Source organism: Athalia rosae, chromosome 3 (genome assembly GCF_917208135.1).
Source record: "Athalia rosae chromosome 3, iyAthRosa1.1, whole genome shotgun sequence".
In the NCBI taxonomy this organism is placed as follows: Eukaryota; Metazoa; Arthropoda; class Insecta; order Hymenoptera; family Athaliidae; genus Athalia; species Athalia rosae.
The window spans coordinates 1,251,909-1,270,758 of NC_064028.1; the positions used below are offsets into that span (position 1 = coordinate 1,251,909).

Below are 18,850 nucleotides of genomic sequence, written 5' to 3' on the forward strand. Positions count from 1 at the left end.
CTGCAGGCCGGGAAATTAATCGGCAAAGTGTCATGGATTCTAGAAAAAGTCCGCGGGACGGATACGTACACATGTGCAACGACTTCGTGCGGGTGAAATTCAGTTTGTCATACTTGAAATATTTTTTTGCGCTCGATACAAATAAAAGTATTCGGTATTAGTTTCGCTTCCAACGAAACGTGGTCAACGAGTTTTCTAGATTAATTCGCGGAAACACCAGATTCGTCTGACGCTGGAGTCCGTAACTCTTCGAAGCTTTTTCGGACATTCTATTCACTTTTTTTTTTTCCTCTCCTTCGGCTCACGGTTTTTATTTCGATCGCTGCAACTGCACGCCGAGATATCCCCCCGCGTCTTACGCGCGTCGGTCGTAGAGTTTTCCCGAAGTATTACCGTTCTTTTCATCAACGTGTGCGTTCCGCCACGCTACTCTATCACTATAGGTACACCCAACTTCGAGTCAGGTATTACCTTACTCCGTGTTTACCCATCGGCTAAATTATCGCTTGTTTGCAACCTGCAAAACTTTTTGTTCTTTGGCGCCCGCGCACCCCCGTCTTCAGATTTATCGTTCTGTTTTGACGTCTCTGCCATTTTTAGTAGACCTGCCCACGTATACCTATAACAGCCCTGGGCCACGGTTGTTGTAAAACCCGCGATCGTTTCCCGAACCGCGAAAATCCAAAGGAGAAATACATAAACAGAAAACACCGTCATTTTTAATTATAACTAGCGGCCAAAATCGACGTGCGTACCGGATAGACCGAAAGAATATTGATCACGCGTAATTCGACCTGCGAGTAAAAAAAAAACGACGGCACATAGCGAAAGAAATAAAAAGAAGAAAGGACGTCGACGTACGCGCGAATGGGAATATCGGGGGGGAGTAATTTATTAAGAGATGGAAGTGAGAGAAAGAAAAAAATGGCGGTGGGGCGAAGAAAATTGGAGCGGGTGGCGAGGGTGGGGTGTCGGAAAGTTTTTCCTTGCAGCGGAGTTGAGGAAGTGTTTCGGAGATTATCCTAAAATCGGCTTTACTTCTTCATCGACGCAGCAGCAGCAGCAGCAGCAGCAGCTGTTATGACTTTAATTGTGAGAAATCCTCGCCCCTTCCCGCAAAAGCTACGACGGGTGTGGATTTCTATGCCGCGCGAACGCAGTGACCAGGATAATGAATTATTATAATCTGTGATTGCCTGCTATTCGGAAACTCCTACCTCCCCCTCCTCCTTTTATTCACTTCACCCGCGATTATATATCCTCGGGGGTGTTTCTCGGACACGAACTTCAAATTTCCCCCCTCTCTCTCTCCCTCTATCCATATAATAATTTCGTTTTTCAATCATCGAGTGAAAAATAAATGCGGACAAACGAACGTGGATCATCCCACGCTACGTTATCGCGCAACGAATAAAACAGTCCCGCCAATTACACGATTAGGTACGACGGTCTGCAATTCGAAGTCCCCTCATTTTTTTTTCATCCCGCAATTCCGGTATAACATTTACGCGACGATGAGGAAGCACCACTTTCAGCGCCACGTACGACCTCCGTTGGTCATTTTCTATATTTTTTTCTTCTTCTTCTCGCTTTTTGTCATACTCCTTTATAGAAAAATATATAGAAAAGATACACGTCGGACACAATAACTGTCGGACGTGATAGCGCATTCATCATTCCCCGATGACCCGTACCGCGTAGCCAAGGACTTCGGTCAAGTTACGTTACGTCGTGTCACGTTAGGCTAGCTGATGGCGACTCTGCGTCCGTTTGTGCGTTGGGCTTTCTTTTTTATTCGATTTTTGTTTTTTTTTTTATTATTCTCCACCCTCGGACGGGGTGGTTCAGAAATCGGACTGGCTTTAGCGCGTCGGCGTGCACGGTATAAGCCGAGCGGGTTTTACTGTACGGGGAGATCGAGGGGAGCGTAGTAAAAAGATGAATTGCGTTGTTACCTTACCCCCCGTATATGTATAAGAAGAACGACCGAAAGTGATCGCGTGTTGCTGCAGAAGATGCCGCGGGTTATACGTATGCGTGGTAAATATGTATACCTATACGCGGTAATCTGAGGTTAAAGTTATAACGAGAAACGTGGGAAATTCAAAGTACACGATAAAATATGTATGCAACGTATATTAGGATATATATATTTCGTACGTCGAGTATGATGATAGTTTTTTAGCCAAACGAAAGTTGATCTACATGTGAGAATGGGAACTGCGTGACCTTAAAAAGTCACGGATGACGATAAGATTTTATCGAAATATTATTTTATTAATTACTTCTGCAGCGCGAGCAGCAGCGGTAGCGGTCCATTTTTTCTTCTTAACGGTCTTTACATATTTAGTTTCTCGAACCGAAAGAAATCACGTTGATTGGAGTTAACGAAATGAAAAAAATTTTATAATGTTTTTCTTTTTCTTCTCATCGACACCTTTTTTTTTTTTCTTTCTTTCTTTCTGCTTTCAAATTTCAATATTACGCCGGTGGACTAATCTCATTTCGTTCGTCTTGTGCAACTAATTCTTGTAATTATTTTTTTTTCCGTTCTCGTACTTCTCCTCTCTTTGTCTTATGAAATAAAAATGTAAATGAAAAAATGAAGTGGAGTACGTAACGTAATAAGAAAAAAATATCTCCGGGATTTTTCTCTCCGAATATGTATACACGTCTCACCATTCCCAATTCTCCGGATCCATCTTTTTAATTCGGTTTAATTCGTCGTACGTCGTGCATTAAAAAAAAAATCCACGTATACCTCCTACTCAAGTCTAACATATTAATGTCCATTTATATACATCAACGATGTCTTCCGAATAATTTTTTCTCCCCCCCCCCCTCCTTTTTCTCTCCGTCAGTTGATTTGACTTGAAATTCATTTATTTAATTATTCATTTATTTGTTCACTCACGTATCTTTTTCTTGCCTCAATTACATCTCCCGTGGGTAAAAATGAAACAGATACACTATATGCGTGAGACGGTAGAAAGAAATCCACGAAACGTCATCCCATTACAGAGATGTAGATAAATTCTCGTAGCTCTTATTCTGCAGCGGAGGTTTGAAAATTTGAAAAATTTTTCAACGATATAAGAATAAAAGTACCTATACAGATGGGTAAACGTGTACCAGCACTACACTATACGCCCTCGGTTTATACTTCCAACGTATTACATGCCACCCCTAACGGAAATTTGCAACAGCTGATCTTATCCTAGCAGAGGATAAAAAGATATAAAATAAAAATACGCTGACAACGGGCTTTCAGCATCCCCGGTTATAAATATTACATGTATTGTACCATCTCCTTCGGTATAACTAACATATTTTCGGTGGTAATAAATTTTTTACAATTTCACAACGTAATCGAGGATTGAGTCGTGCGGAAATCGAGGAGAGAAAAAAAGCGACGTGGCCTATTTTTTCGAGTCCATGAAAAGGAATTTACTTTTTTTTGTTCCTCCTCCTGTCGCAAACTTCGGATAAGTTTGGCTCGGACTATATTCTGACCGCCAGCCGGTTACACAACGCGGTGTGTTTGATTTATGAGTTTAGTAATTAGCCCATGTTCTCTAATTTAATTAGCGTTTCGGTCTGATTTTTTTTTTCCCTTCCCTTTTTTTCATCCAAACTTGCGAACCGGCGATCTCTCCTTTTGCCGGAACGAAGAAGAAACGAAAGAACCGTCGACTTGTTTTTATTCTTTGCAGTTTCTCGGATGTACTCAACGATGGGGGAAAAAAAAACAAGTTTTTCACGTGATTTTATTTGATCTTTCTATAATATCGCTCCGTTCTTCATCCACAGATTCCCGAGGGAACAGCAAACTCTGCCGAACCATTTTTACTTCACGGACTTTGAACGACACACAGCAGAAATCGCGGCCTTCCATTTGGACAGGTAAGACAGCGAGACGCTCAGACGCGCCGTTATCAATATCCATTCTCAAATAAACTGGCAAAAAAGAAATACGTAAGAGAAAAAAAAAGATTGCTCGTCTAAGAAACTTGGACTTTTCTTTTTCTTTCTCCTTCGCTTCAGGCGAGGCTAATTCTTTTATGAACGCAGAGTACGGAGTCGAGCGTGCGGATCGTGATAAAAAAAAATAAATGCCTGAAAGCAATTTCGAAAATGAGACGAACGCTCGTCGGAGGGTCGAATTGAATTTCGAAAAATGATTAACCGATGTTTCGTTTTTTTTTCTTCTTCTTCTTTCGAAAGGCTTTTGGGTTTTCGAAGAGCGATGCCCGTGGTGGGCAGAGTTTTGAACGTCACCACCGAAATCTACGAGGTTACGGACGGTGAACTTTTGAAAACATTCTTCGTCAGCCCCGTTGGAAACCTGTGTTTCCACGGCAGGTGTTCATACTATTGCGATACGGCTCACGCGGTTTGCGGGAGTCCCGATTCCCTCGAAGGTAGCCTTGCGGCTTTTCTACCCCCGAACGACATCGGGACCAGAAAAGTCTGGAGACATCCTTGGCGCAGGAGCTACCACAAACGGAGGAAGGCCCAATGGGAACAAGGTGAGATCCGGATCCCCGTTTTTCTTCTTGCGTTTTCGTCGGGGAGAGAAAATTTTTCATCCCCCCGTGCGCGTTTTTTTTCCATATTTCTTTCCATCATTTTTCGTTTTTTCTCTGCAGACTCGGATTACTGTTCCATGGTGAGGGAAATTCCGCCTTACGACGAGGGTAGGAGACTGTTGGATCTGGTGGACATGTGCATATTCGACTTCATGACCGGAAATATGGACAGGCATCACTACGAAACTTTCAAGGTCTTCGGCAACGACACCTTCACGCTTCATTTGGACCATGGTCGTGGTTTCGGGAAGCCATTCCACGACGAAACTTCTATATTGGCACCACTTTTGCAGTGCTGTGTAATACGTCAGTCGACGCTTGGTATGCTGCTAAAGTGAGTCAACTTTATTTATCTCCCTCTTTATTATTCTCCTGCTTCTTCGTCGTCTTCTGTATTTTGATATCTCTTTCCTTTTTTCGTTGTTTTGTTTACTTCTAATTTTACACGTTGACGAAACCCTTTGACTCGTTATTTATTTATAGCAGCGAAACAGACTAGAAATAATTTTTAACCCACCCGCGACAACCTCGGGGGGGGGGGGGGGGGGGCGCGGGTGGAACTGTATATTTGATATTTCTTATTATTTTTATTGGGAGGTATTAATAAACGCTCGCTAATCGTGCAAAGCTTAAACTACGACATTTCCAGTTTAACGTAAAAACTGAACAAACATTTTTATTTCGCTTCTCATGAAAGGTCATCGGACGAAATAATAGCGTATGCATTACAGGGTGTTTCGTTTTTATTTTTTTTTCCTCTTCTCACCCCAAAATCTAAAAGAAATTCGGAGTGACTTCGAGGCTTTGCTGATCCAAAAATTGGAATTCTTAGATTTTTTTCTTCCAAAGGGGATATTTTTTTATGTACAAACCCCAATATGTTGAAATGATAAATGTCGATTTAAATATTTATATAGGAATTTCTAAAACTCTACGGCTACGTTGAAGTGGATAATATCCGTTGGTATACGGTATGAGTACGATGAATAAGGTATCATTTTAGTCGAATAGTATCCAGGTATATATATATACCGAGGAATATAGGATAAAAGTACTTCATGGATATTTCCACTAGGAATGCAGGAGCGGAATACGGCGACTAAAACGAGTGCTTTGAGGAAAAGATATTCTAGCAGACGACTAGACGGAACGGGAACGATGACATTTGCGACTACGCGACGTCGTCGACGTCATTTTCACGTTTAAAAGAAACGCGAAAAGTTTTGGGGAAATGAAAAAAAAAACACTCGAAAACTTATAAAGATTATTTATTCGGCGCGAATTCGATCGGGGGGGTCAAACCGAACTGAAACAAAATAAAGAATGGGTGAAATGAATTGATGAGAAAAAAAAAAATGGACAACCGTCTATCGTATAAGTAGCAGCAGCGGCGTCAGTAGTTGTAACGGTAGCTACTTAAATTTATTTCTACCTAAATAAAACTCAGCCCGATGAATTTTCGAAAGGGTTTTACCGTCTAAATGAATAATGCACACGCTGGACGGAATTCAAGGTGTATATCTATACCCGTCAACTTTGGACCAATTTAAATCCTCTTTCCCCTCTTTTAACTCCTGCAGGACGACGATGCTCTTCAACGTTATCGCATATATATGTATATATATATATCATCTATCCGACCCCGTGATACGATTGAAATAGGAAGACTCGCGTCGTTCGTCGCTTTTAATCGTTTCTACCGAAGGATCAAACAAAGTTTTATTCTATTTCATTCCTTTATTTTCACCTTCGTTATCTCCGACACCAGAAGGATTCCCGAGTCCCGAAACAAAAAATTATTATCGCCGAGTCCGTTTCTTTTCGTTTCCGTCTGTAGGTAGGACAAACTTAATCTCCGCAGTCCGCGCCGCTCTCGTCTGCATTCTCTTGCAGAAAATCAAGAAGAAACAAAAAATTACCAAAGAGAATAAATTTCAATTGCACGAGTAGATCTTTGGAAATATCGAGGGTGAAAAAAATTTAGGCATACTGTAAAACACCCTTAGACGCGAATTTTATTTCGATCGTTTTCAAATCGGCAATGAATGTCCCCGAGCAATTTACCAGACGAGGATTCCATGTTTTTCTTCTCCTTTCTAATAATTTATTCATCATTCCAGTTCGGTGACGGAGACGTGACGATACGGGATGAGGATTTTGTCTTTTATTTTTTCGACTCTAACGAAGTAAAAATTATTCCTTCTTCATTTTTTGAGTCGTGAGGTCGAAAGTGTGTTTGCACGATATAGTACGGTATATTTTCATCCCTAATTTGAGCGGCGACTTTGTACTTTGCCTGCCGCGCCCCGTACGCCCCGTACGCCCTGTGCCGCCCACGTTCTTAAGAGAAAACTAATGACTAATTAGAGACAGCGCTGCAGCTCACAGAGATCCGTAGAAGAAATAATACGAAAAGTAGCGAGTAAAAAAAAAATAAAATAAAATCATAAAAAAAAAAAAAAAAAAAAAAAAAAAAAAAACAACAAAATCCTAAAGTAAAAGAGGAGAAATAATATCAGAATAAAATCGCAAAGGGAGGTTACCCCGAAGCGAGTATGCATGTATGTGTATCATACCGCGGTGGTACTTAATATGATATTCAGATCGCATGTCCCGGCATATCGCATGCCCCAGGGATATTTTATTCAGTTTTTCGGTGTCTGGATGAAATTTTCTTTTTTTTCTCCTTTTATTTTACCTTTTTCATTTTATTTTAGAAAAAAAAAACGAGAGATGATTATGAATAATTTATCATCTTCTTGTTATTCGGGGGCACAGAGATAATCGTAACGTCGAATCGGAGAGAGAGAAAAAAAAAAGAAGTCTGCTCGGACTCTGGAATGATTTTGCCAAATTTTTACCACAACTACGGGTAATCGATTCAGTTTTTTTTTTCCTTCGCGGTAATTTGATCGAAGCAACATTTTCTTTTTCTCTCTCTCTCTCTCTCTCTCTCTCTATCACTCCGGGTCACCTGCCCGTACTCCAATTCATTTCGAGTAGTTCGATGTCTGGTCCGGTATACTTGTAGTCGGTTTTACGGAGAAAAGCTTCCGAGAATGTACGGCCAAGTCAGCTGTTTGCATGACTAATTGGAAAATTTGTGGGAACAAAGTTTTCCAGCTACGTTTAAACATTTTCGACAAGTTTGTTCCCATTTTCCGTATAGATGGGTACGTTAGTAGGTAGGTAGGTAGGTAGGTTGGTTGGTTCGTTAGTATTATATGCGAGAGAAATATCTCCTTTTCGAAGAACTATGTATACCTATGATATATACATACGTATGTACGTACATACCTATTCCTATAATATAACGAGAAGTTATCGCGATTATTATGCTCTTTGAGTGTACGATGTCAAATAATGAAGTTTTCAGCGTGTGTCTTGAGCTGAGGCAAGCGCATGAGCGAAGTAGGTGGCCACAAATATAAGGGGTGTTGAATTTCTCAAAATTCCATCGCAAACTTGACTGAATAAAATCCAGCACGAGTGAAAAATAAAACGAAAACTTTCGAACGGTCGTATAAATTAAAACTTGCCAGCTCGTTTCGAAAACAGAAAATCAAAAACATGCGCGTACGAATAATTTTTCTTTAAAAATCAGAGATATTTTCGAGATTCTGATTCGAAAATTGAAGAATGATTTTTTAAAAACTGTTTCGATGTAAAAAAAAAAGTCTATGCCTGAATGCTGAGATTTATACGTCGGAAGAAAAAAGTAGAAAAAATTGCGGGGTAAATTAAAAGGAGTAAAAAAACTACGTGACGATTGCTTGAAATTTTGTTGGTTAAAATTTGGAAAATTTTTTAAAACAAAACGGTCCACCCTGTACGTCGCTCGCTCGCACCAAACACACGTAATAGGGCGTAGTTGCGTAGGGTGAAGCAATCCGCGTCGCTAAATTCAAGTTTATAATGCTCCAGAGAATCTAGAAATTTCCAAGCAGCAACAGCAACGTCACATGTATACATGTATATAATACGTTGTACATACGAACGCAAATTACCGAACAATTAGCGAAGCAATTAGAAAACAAACACCGAAAGTAATTCCCAACGAAAAACGTACGTGTAGGCAGGACAAAGGATCCAAAGAATCGTCACGTTTGCGTCGTTGGAAATTCGTTTTTTCACGCAAATTCTATAATGTTTGAAAAAATTTTATTACAGGTGGCATAACGGGGGCGTTCGTTTGAGCGAAGCGATACGAAAAAGTTTACTGTCCGATCCGTTAACTCCAGTATTATGGGAACCTCATTACGCAGCGTTAGACAGACGCGTTGGAATCGTTCTTCAAGGCGTCAGAGATTGCATCGATAAAAGTTCAATCCCTGATCAAGTCGTACAGGGGACACACTGACGAACAATATTCCGCCCTCCTCTAAAATTAGATTAATCCTAATTTATATGAACCAATCGACAGCGAGAACAACGATGTCGAATCAAACATCTCCGCGTAATGCTTCCTGCAAAGGAGTATACGAAGAGAAAAAGAGAGGCGCGGATCGAACTGCAGTTTATCGATTATAACCACCGAATAATAAAAAAAAAAAATAAAAAGAAATTAGTGTAACACTATGATACGCTATAGATATATATGTCTTTAATTTCACATAATTTAGAATTTAATCAAAACTTTTTCCAAAGAGGGGTTCAATTTTATACAACAAATAATAGTGTGCGATACAATATAGAATTAACCGTAGACGAGAAAAAAAGAATCTACATAGCGAGCGAGGAGTCGATCGCAGTTTATAATTATCCCGACCTATAATTATGAAAATAATTGCTACGTGTGATTGTCGATAGATATAACTATCCAGCTGAAAGTAAACTAAAGGAAAGAAGAGAGAAAAAACTAAGCGAAATAATAGTAACAAAAAACATAATTGGAACATCGTGCGTGAGATTGTACAAATTGTATAATATTGTAAAAAAACGAAAACGAAAAAAAGAGAAGATAAAACAATTAACTCTACAGTCGAATTATTCGATTTAAGATAACGGCGCCATTTGTTTCATTAAGGTAAATATATACTATACATACACATATAAATTTGTACATGATAAATATGTATATAATGTGGGAATCGTGCAATTTTTATGTAAAATATATAATTCATAAGACATAATTGATATAACTGTGTATATTAATGTAAGATTAATTATGTACAGATGATGTGTAAAGATCAGTTTACGGATTTATATTAATCATATATAATAATTATTTAAATATATTTCTATATCCGTATAGGGCATGACAATATATACGTCTATATATATTGTGCGGTATATAATATTAAGTAACATACGTGATAATAGGTACGTATGGATAATCAACAATGTGTGAATTAATGATGATAAAATTTTAGTTTTATTTTTCTCTTTATTTTTATTTATTTTTATCAGAATTTTATTTTTGCCTCGCATAATAACGTGTGTATTGAATTTTGCAAATGAAAAAGAAAATCATAAGTAAATAATCTGACACTTTGTCAACAACCTATCGGTATATGTTATAAGTCCATTGATCGAAGTTGGATAATTCAAAGGAAGAAAAAAACTAGCTAGTTATAATAATTTTTCTAATTATCAAGAAAATTGTAAATATCTCTGGGTATAATAACTGTATAATATACATACAGCTAAACGATAATTACTTCTGTGAGAATTTGATGGTGAAAATCTTTGTGAATAGGAAAAATATTCTTCGGGCAACCTGTAAAATCTGTCTATCCATAAATTTCGTACAATATTATAAACTGCTGATAATTAAAGGAAAAAAAAAAAAAACCAACAAAAATTACACGCATAACAATATTGTAATATGAAAAATAGGGACCTAGTATTTAAGTTTTCACGAAGAAAATATTTGTCTTATTTTTCTTTCGCCTATCTTTTCCCTCATCTTTTCTATAACGAGAGAAAATATTATTAAAATTAAAAAAAAAAAAAAAAACGAAAAAAGTGATTAAAAAAAAAGAAAGAAAAAAAATGTTGTTATTTTTGGACTGCTCATAAGGCTGTACATAATCATATATAATGTTCTTACGCAAATGAATGAAAAAAGAGAAGAAATATTATTAAAAAAAAAAAAAGAAAATGAATAAATAAATAAAAACGAGTATATTGAAATATAATCAACTCATGTGTGTATCGTAATTCAGTTTTCATCAAGATATTATTTGTTTTCAAAGTCAGCGGGTGCAATGGGCGAAAAGGGTTTCGGGAGTCACGAGTTGTGCAACTGTATACCAAGTTAGGGGGTGTACATCCACAATTCCTTCGTTCTGCTTACTGATAAGGCGGAGAAAATTTACGCAACCCAAGATAGAGCAGTATCGTAGGTACTTGTGACCCTCATACAACCCTCGGAGCCCTTATGTCGGTCGTTCCACTGTTTATACAGCGCGGTAAGTCGTGACCTTAAAGTCTCAACTTGAAACTTTGAAACCTTAAAAAAAACTCAGAGGTCTAAAATCAAGCGCTACGGCAACCTTTGAAAATCTATTTTAACGAGAGGTGGTCTCAATTCTCTGCAGTCCGCGCGCGCGTGTGTGCGTGTGTGTGTGTGTGTGTGTTCGTGTAGATTTTTCCTATTCCCTATTCGTTTTCCCAGTAAAAATCTAAACCGCTGATAAACCACGGCAGGTGCAAGTCGTTTCGAATACGTCAGCAGAAAAATTCTACTTCGAAGAAGACATGGACGTGGACAAGCGTGGTGGTCGGTCGGTGTTTCGGCACCGTCGTTCGTACACATCCGTGTATATACCGTACACGTAGGTGTCCCTAATACTTTATATCGCCACTAGTTTTACTACTCGACTTACGGCCGACCCTATTTCGATTCTACTGCCGAGCCCCGAGCAGTGTACGTTACTCCCATTCCCCTCCGCGGATAATCAACTCGTGCGTTTGCGAAGATTTTTCGATTTCCATCGCCAATAAATAATGATGATTCGCGCGAAAGTTAATTGGGGAAAATTCGGCGGTGCGAAGAGACAAATATTTTCGTCGCCGGTAGAGCTGTAGGGAGGGAGAAAGGTAAGAAAAATAAGGCGAGGTGCGTACGAGGACTTCGGAAGACGGATCGTCGCGAGGCGAAAGACGAACGAGGGATTCCAATTCCGGCAAACGGCAAACCCAAATCCGAATCTAAACTACACGGTAGGATAGGCGGCTGACACGAAGCCACGTGTTGCGCCGCGGGAGAGGGAAAAAAAAAAATCACGGCGAAAACTCGGAGGGATGGAAAACGGGTGGGAAGGAAGGAATGATTTTTAAAATAAGCGGGACGCATGGAGCTTCGTGCAGGTGGGTCGTAGTAGTTTCTGCTTTCGTTTTACATTAATCCGGAGATAATATCGCGCGGTGGCATTTCGATATCCGATACCAACGCAGCGCTCCGGGGGTGGGATGTCTTCTGATGTAAGTTCCTCCTACGCGCGCTCCGTGGTCCTCATTTGCGGGAAGCGAGTGTGCGAAGTGGGTCCAAAGATATAACCCATAAATAAGCTAATATACGTACCGCCAAAGTTTGGAGTGGCCGGGTTAATTGGACGACTATACCCACTACGTACTCCGCTACGATATTTAATGCCAGAAACGGATCTTCAATTTCATAATGAAACGGTGCACGAGGAATCGAGATGCTAAAGAGGACGGGGACTCGGAATATTTTGCCGATACAAACGCGACGTGCAAAAATCAGAACAAAAATAAATAAACAAAAACAAATACAAAAAAATCAGGATCCTACCGGGACGTGAAAATATACCTACTCGCGTTGCCTCCTCTTATTTCCAATCGTACAAATGAGATGTGCGACTCCTCGTCCGACCGATTGTAGCGGTAAATTTTATGGGACGAAAACAGCGCGAGTTTCGAGGCGAAGGCATCGAAAGGATTCGAGTCAAATATTGAGGACGTAGTAATCCAGGTTTTACGCGGGGGTTCTCGCTGATCCCGAATCGGCTTCGCGGTTTACATCTGTTCAACAAGGTTCCTCGGTCTTCGTCCTTTTTTTTTTTTCTTCCATACCCGATACATTTTCCTCACGTATCAAATCTGGCGTCGTACGTACAACTCCGACCGACGTACAGGTGTTCTATTTTTTGTCGTCTCGTTTTTTCGCTCGGAATTTACAGCCGCGGTTCCGTGACCGGTGCGGACTTATACCACCTGTACGTATATTCGACGTTGACCACTCATCGGATATCGACGAAGCTTTTAAAAAATTATAATCGTCATCGCGGATGCACTCTGATAATTTTAACGTCGATGGACCAATTTAGGTATCTAATACTTTAAGTGCACCGATTTCACGATTTCGCTGCAATGCATCATTGCGGAGGATATTTATTGGACCGTAAAAACATCATCTGAAATTTTTATATGGATTTTAAAAAAATCCCTCCGTACACGGTACAGCGGATGAAAATTAGAGAACGCATAAAAATAACGGATTCTCGATCTGCTCGCGATTTTATCGTCTACCTGTACAATGACACGTACAACTATGACAAGAGTAACGCGAATGTCGGGTTACTCCTAGTTACAGTTAGTTAATTTCGATCAACTAAGATTATAATTACTTTGAGTACACGGGATATGACATACGCGATGACGATGATGGGATGAAATATCGATCCCATATCCGGTTTATATCGCCTGTGATATGAGATTGTTCTCATACTATGAATATAACTTCGCTCCGGTATAAGCAGGAATTGCGGGTGACATTAATGTAATAGTTTTAATGAAATTCTATGACAATACTCTCTAATTTCCTTCGCACTTTTTGATCAATAGTTTTATTTTTTATTTCTGGTCTGAGGTGCGGGGATATCGAAAATATCAAACAATCGCATCATATCTGACGCGAGGTAACTGTGACGTTCGTAATTCGATTTAAATAATATTACGAACGTTTTGGAGAGGTTGTGTGTTTCTCTGATTTCCTTGTGTAGTACGTGAAATCACGTAATTCGAGTTCCCTAATTTTCCTCGGCGTGTACGTCGCTGAGGTATATCTAGAGTATAATACGACATCTTCATTTATTTATAATAACCGCAATCGCGAGTTTCGAGAAGCAGACGGATTCCTCGGAATTAAATTAATGATTATAAAGCGGAGCTTATTACGAATCCCGAAATATAATTATATGTTTATAAATTAAGTATAAAAGCGTTCTATGTTTAAATTATTTTTTCGTCCGCGGAATTAATCGATTGATTAAATAATCGATCAGACGCTCGACGACGTAAGATTCCAAAGTAAAATAATCCATGTGTTTTCTGGACAGCGGAAAACAAATAATTTACGCGAATAAATTTCAAGTTGTAATAGGAAGGTGCGTGTTTGTAACGTATGTGTACATGAGGAATCTGTTGAACCGCAGATCGCGGCGAAAGTGCAAACAGAATTTGTCAAAAAGTGTATGAAAGTAAGGAGGAAGCGAGGCGGAGTAAGGAGGAGGTTCGAGACGACCGACTCGTACACGTTGTACGTGTATAGGGTAGAGACAGGAACGGGGGTGGAAAAGAAAGTTTCTCGCCCTCCATTGTTGACTGTAGAATCCCGAATGGAATTATTGTTATTTTTACGAGGGTAAGTTTTCCACCACTAAGCAGAAATCCATACCAGTCAAGTCAAAAGTTAGCGTTAGTCGTTTCTTCTTCTTTTCCCTCACCTTATATACCCTCCTCTATTTTCCTCCTTATTCCTCGTCGCATCTCCTTTCGGTTGTTGTCCACCCCTTCGGGGCGGCCTCGGCCCCTTCTTCGTACGAACATCCAGAGTAAAAACTATCGGCGAAGATCGGTATACGGCGTACAACCCATACAGCTAAAAAGCTATAGCCCATTAAAACTTTTATTTGCAGACAGTTCTCTGATTTTTATTACAATTTTTCTACCCCTCCTCCGGACTATATTCATACAGGGTGCATATACCTATACCCTCGCCTTTCTATTTTTGCTTCGGCGACTAGAAATGTTCATATAAAATAGTGTAAATAAAATTTGGAAGAACAGTCGGAGTTAATCAATTCTGAACATGAGAGTTTGGGAGAGAAAAGTAGGTGCGAGAAAAGGAAATATCGAAAGCCGACAAAAATGGCGTCTCGATCAGTCGCGTGGATTTCTCTCGAAGAATAATATTCTTAGGGTCACGTAGCAACGTTTCGTCGGTGTACAAACATCGCGCACGTTGTGTGGACCGAACGGTATAGATAGACTCGCAACTAACATTTCGCGGTAGGTTTGCCTCTGAAGTATTTGCGCTTTCAATAAAGAAAAAGGTTATAACCGAAATGTGTTTTTGATAAAAATACATTTTCCTCTTCACTCTACGCTCCAACCGTAGGTATGTACTCTTATATAGATATAATTTTCAGCTCAAGGAGAAGTCAACGTGACCGAATCTTTGCCGAAGAGCGGCCCGTCCGCGACGACGTCGAAAACCTGCGGGCGGAAGACGAAACGGACGATGATAATAAAACCGGAAAAAAGTCTATCGGGAAATTATATGGCATCGCCGAACGATGAAAAATAGATTGCAGAGCCACCGGCCTTGAAAAAATTATTATACGACCGACCGAGCGGACAACCACCCCGTCAACCGATTACAAAAGGGTGAGCACTCGAAAAATTGGTTTAGCATTTTCGGTCGAAGAAAAATGACCGAAAAAATAAAATAAAGTACGCACGTATACCATGGACTTTCGGAGTCTTTGATTTCGAATCGATTATCACAAAGAGCGAGATTCGTATAAATATTTGTAATTACATGCGCCATGTATAGCTGCAGCAAATAGTTTATTTGGTTGGTTGGTTGGTCGCTTTTCGTTTGAATTGACGGAATTGGGCCGACCGGCGGTTCATCATAGGTATATGCAGGTTGCACGTGTAAGTAGATACGTCCATATAATGAACACGGCGGCGAATGAACTTGGTCAACGTGTATTCCTCTAAAGCCCGCGTATAATGGAACTCCGATTCCAATTGATGGTATGATTTCCATGATGATTTGCACATTAAATACGTATAGGAATAATATATTTGGATGTGGGGGGCGGCAGGGGCGGGGTAGGGGTCGTAGTGTATATTTATTAGATTTTCGTTGGCGGGGTGGCGGTAAACAGATTCCCGAATTCATTACGGCGTCAATAAGAGAATTCGAAAGATCGGGGGAAAGGGCGAGGCGAAAAGGTCAGGGGGGGGGGGGGGGATGGTACGGCGGACGGTATTATACATACATACATATATTGCAGGATAAAACGAAATTAAATTCCGCACAAGCACGAAGCCAGTCTATCTTTTATCACAAAGGACGAGATCCGGGTCTAGGGGTCTCTTATTTGCGAGTAGAATTCGAAGGTCGAGGTGAGAGGAACGGCGGAGGTTCGCGGAGAAGAAGAGGAGGAACTTTGACTCGGAGGATTGGCAAATCAGAGATTCGAAACTGGTTTTGTACCGCGGCAACCGTAAAATGAGTAAATCAGAACTTTCGGCGCAAAGACTCTTCCCTTCTGCTATCAAAAAATAAACGAATAGGTAAACAAGACGAAGTATAAGTACGTCTATTTGAATAAAATTCACCAAAATCGAACGATTCTCTGCTTAAATTTCGCAGCTGCGGATACTCCAACGATCGGGTCTATCGTTCGGTACAAGGGATGTGTACAGATAAAAGGCGGACCTCATGTTTTTTTCTCCTCCTCTTCTCTGAAAAGTACATTTCCGGTGGCCGTACCCTGCAGCCCGCGATATTACACACATGTATGTGCACATATATTTATTCGATCATTGTATATACCGTTGCTGGAATATACACGGTGCACGGGTAGTTTAAAGGAGGCAAAACGAGAAAACGACCACGAGCCTCGGAACAAAACGTTCATCTCCGTGAAATTATATCACGTGAACAATCGCGAAGATTTCAAGTTCCCGGTCCGAAAACGATCGAGTCAAGGATGCGGCTAAAGAGTCATTAGGTGAAAAGGTTTGAAGTGGGTACTCGCGGGCGATCGTTGAAACCGTTAATTATAATTGCGATATCCCGGGAAAGCGGATTTGAAAAAAAAACGAACAAAATAAAAACAATTTATTTCTATAACCGTACACATCGGCGTATAAATAATCTTTGAATTATATAAATGAATGGGATATAAGTAGATTTTCACGTTCGCGAGGGGGATAATTTATCCGCATTTAATACACTAGGCGCGTACGATTTATGTACAGAGATATATGCGCTTCGCTTAAGTGCGATCTATAATGGAAAAAGCTTGGAAAATCACTGGGGATAATCCAACATCGGCGGCTAGCTAGACGTCTACGTATATCACCGGTATCGGTAGCCATGGTTACCCTTACAGCAGGATAATATCTATGTCGCTCGGCATATGCATAGAATAGGTAGAACAGGGGCCGGGTTTATGATGTAAACCATAAAACTTCCATTGGCAGGTTCGTCCCGAGACAAAGTACGGACGTATAAATATAAGGGTGGGTGGTACCCTGTCCGTAACCTTTTCCCTATCATACCAGATTTCGCCCTATCTACCCGACTATTTTCCTATTTTCCTTACAGAGTGAACAGGAGAATTTCTGGAGCCCACCCCCTACCCCAAATATTGGTCGGTACTTCACTTTGATGCAATGTTACACACACTCAGGTATGTACGGATCTGCTATACGTATATTTATGCGAATCTCATGTATGTCTACGTACATATATGTATGAATACGAAGTGGTTTCTACGAGGTACAAGTCGCGCACTGAGGTAGCAAACTTCCAAATTCAATACGGATATCTTCTCTGGTTTTTCCTTATTTTCCAATATGCAATATCATTTTCCAAACGAACCAGAATCAAGGTTCGGTACACCTGTAGCTTTTTATTTATTTTTTTTTTTTTTTATCATTTCTTTACCTTTTTTTATTACTTTTCTTGCCTTCTCGAGATGTACGGATGAAAAAAAAAGTTCACGTCGCCTCGATGTATAGATTTTGAAAATTGAGAGCTTTGAAACGAAGGACTGATCAAAGTTAACCGGAAGAATTAAAAACTTGAGGTTTAAACCAACGGCAGTTATGGGGGTCGTGTTAAAATACGCATACCTTTGACCGAGGATTACTTCAAATGATCCTTTCAAATCCCACCGTAATTTAGTTTGTTCGTATCGAGTATAAATCCGTTGGATGAAAACCCGGAATCTTAGGTCTCTCGTATCCACCGATAATTCAAAAGACATTACATATATATATGGTATCGCATCGACAAATTAATCTAATTATAAAAGCATCTCGATGGAAAATCCATACGAAAATCTGAGCGAGGACTCAAAATTTAACCGCCTCTCGATAAACGATATTCAAAGAATACTCATCGTCACATTTTCTCAACATTACAGGGTCCGTGGAAACGAATAATTAATAATGGAAAACTGAAGGCGATCGGTAAATTTATTGAATTGGGAAAAATTTCGTCACGTCGATCACCGAAACCATTAAGGTCTTCCAAAGTGTGAGATGCTCCCTGCCGCCAACACTCCGGATATTCGCGTGCATAAGCGGACTTCATGACGTGTAGTACTAAGTACTGACAAGTTTCGAGCAATCGAGTGCTGATTGGATTTCCAACCAATTTGGAAGCAGTTCAGAAGCACGGGAAGGAGGTTTGGCAAAACTTTCTGACATTATAACATCGGAAGGTGTGAGGAGCAGCAGTTTGCCCGAGGGTACGAGATCACTTGAAGTGTGACGGTGGGATCAGAGCGTAAGTAGACTGCAACGAAAATTGAGAATTCTTTTTTCTTTGTCTCTCCTCTCGATCCAGCCATCTGAAAAATTTAAACATCTGGTCTATTATTGAATGGGATAATGGAATATTCTATTAGCGAATGAAAGAGGCCTGCAGACTTTTGATTTTAGACGTCGGATTCTATTGAAATATTGCGCTGCCTTTCGTTACACCTCTCTTCGTACTCTCAAGTTTGTCGATGTTGAAAAATTATTTTACTTAAATAGAATCGTTCGTTTCGAGGATTATTGGAGCGTCGCCTATTTTACATTGAAGACAGATTCGCTCGAATCCCGTCAGAATGCCAGATGTGATCGCCTGAGAAAGAAAACTTTATTTATTTTTAACATGAGTTTGATTCGAAGAGTTTAATTCCTGGGCTCGAATAAAAATTGTTTTTTCATTCGCGAAATCGCAAAAGCTAGCACCGCTCCTCGGACTTTTGAATAACCTG

At 40.0% G+C, this 18,850-nt stretch overlaps 1 protein-coding gene and 1 long non-coding RNA gene across 2 annotated transcripts in view; both read left to right on the plus strand.

Annotated features, from left to right (window-relative positions):
* The window catches only part of LOC105685521 (extracellular serine/threonine protein CG31145), a 38,108-nt gene extending 27,379 nt beyond the window's left edge, over nucleotides 1-10,729 (plus strand). Inside the window, exons 4-7 of the mRNA XM_012399681.4 lie at nucleotides 3,811-3,903; nucleotides 4,225-4,529; nucleotides 4,650-4,923; nucleotides 8,760-10,729. Coding sequence (XP_012255104.3) covers nucleotides 3,811-3,903; nucleotides 4,225-4,529; nucleotides 4,650-4,923; nucleotides 8,760-8,949 — 862 coding nt within the window. The 3' untranslated portion in view covers nucleotides 8,950-10,729. The remainder of the gene's footprint in view (nucleotides 1-3,810; nucleotides 3,904-4,224; nucleotides 4,530-4,649; nucleotides 4,924-8,759) is intronic.
* LOC125500334 lies at nucleotides 4,930-7,391 on the plus strand. Its single transcript, XR_007277663.1, has 2 exons — nucleotides 4,930-5,580; nucleotides 5,665-7,391. It is a non-coding gene; the product is annotated as an uncharacterized LOC125500334 (long non-coding RNA).
* Nucleotides 10,730-18,850: the final 8,121 nt, after the last annotated feature.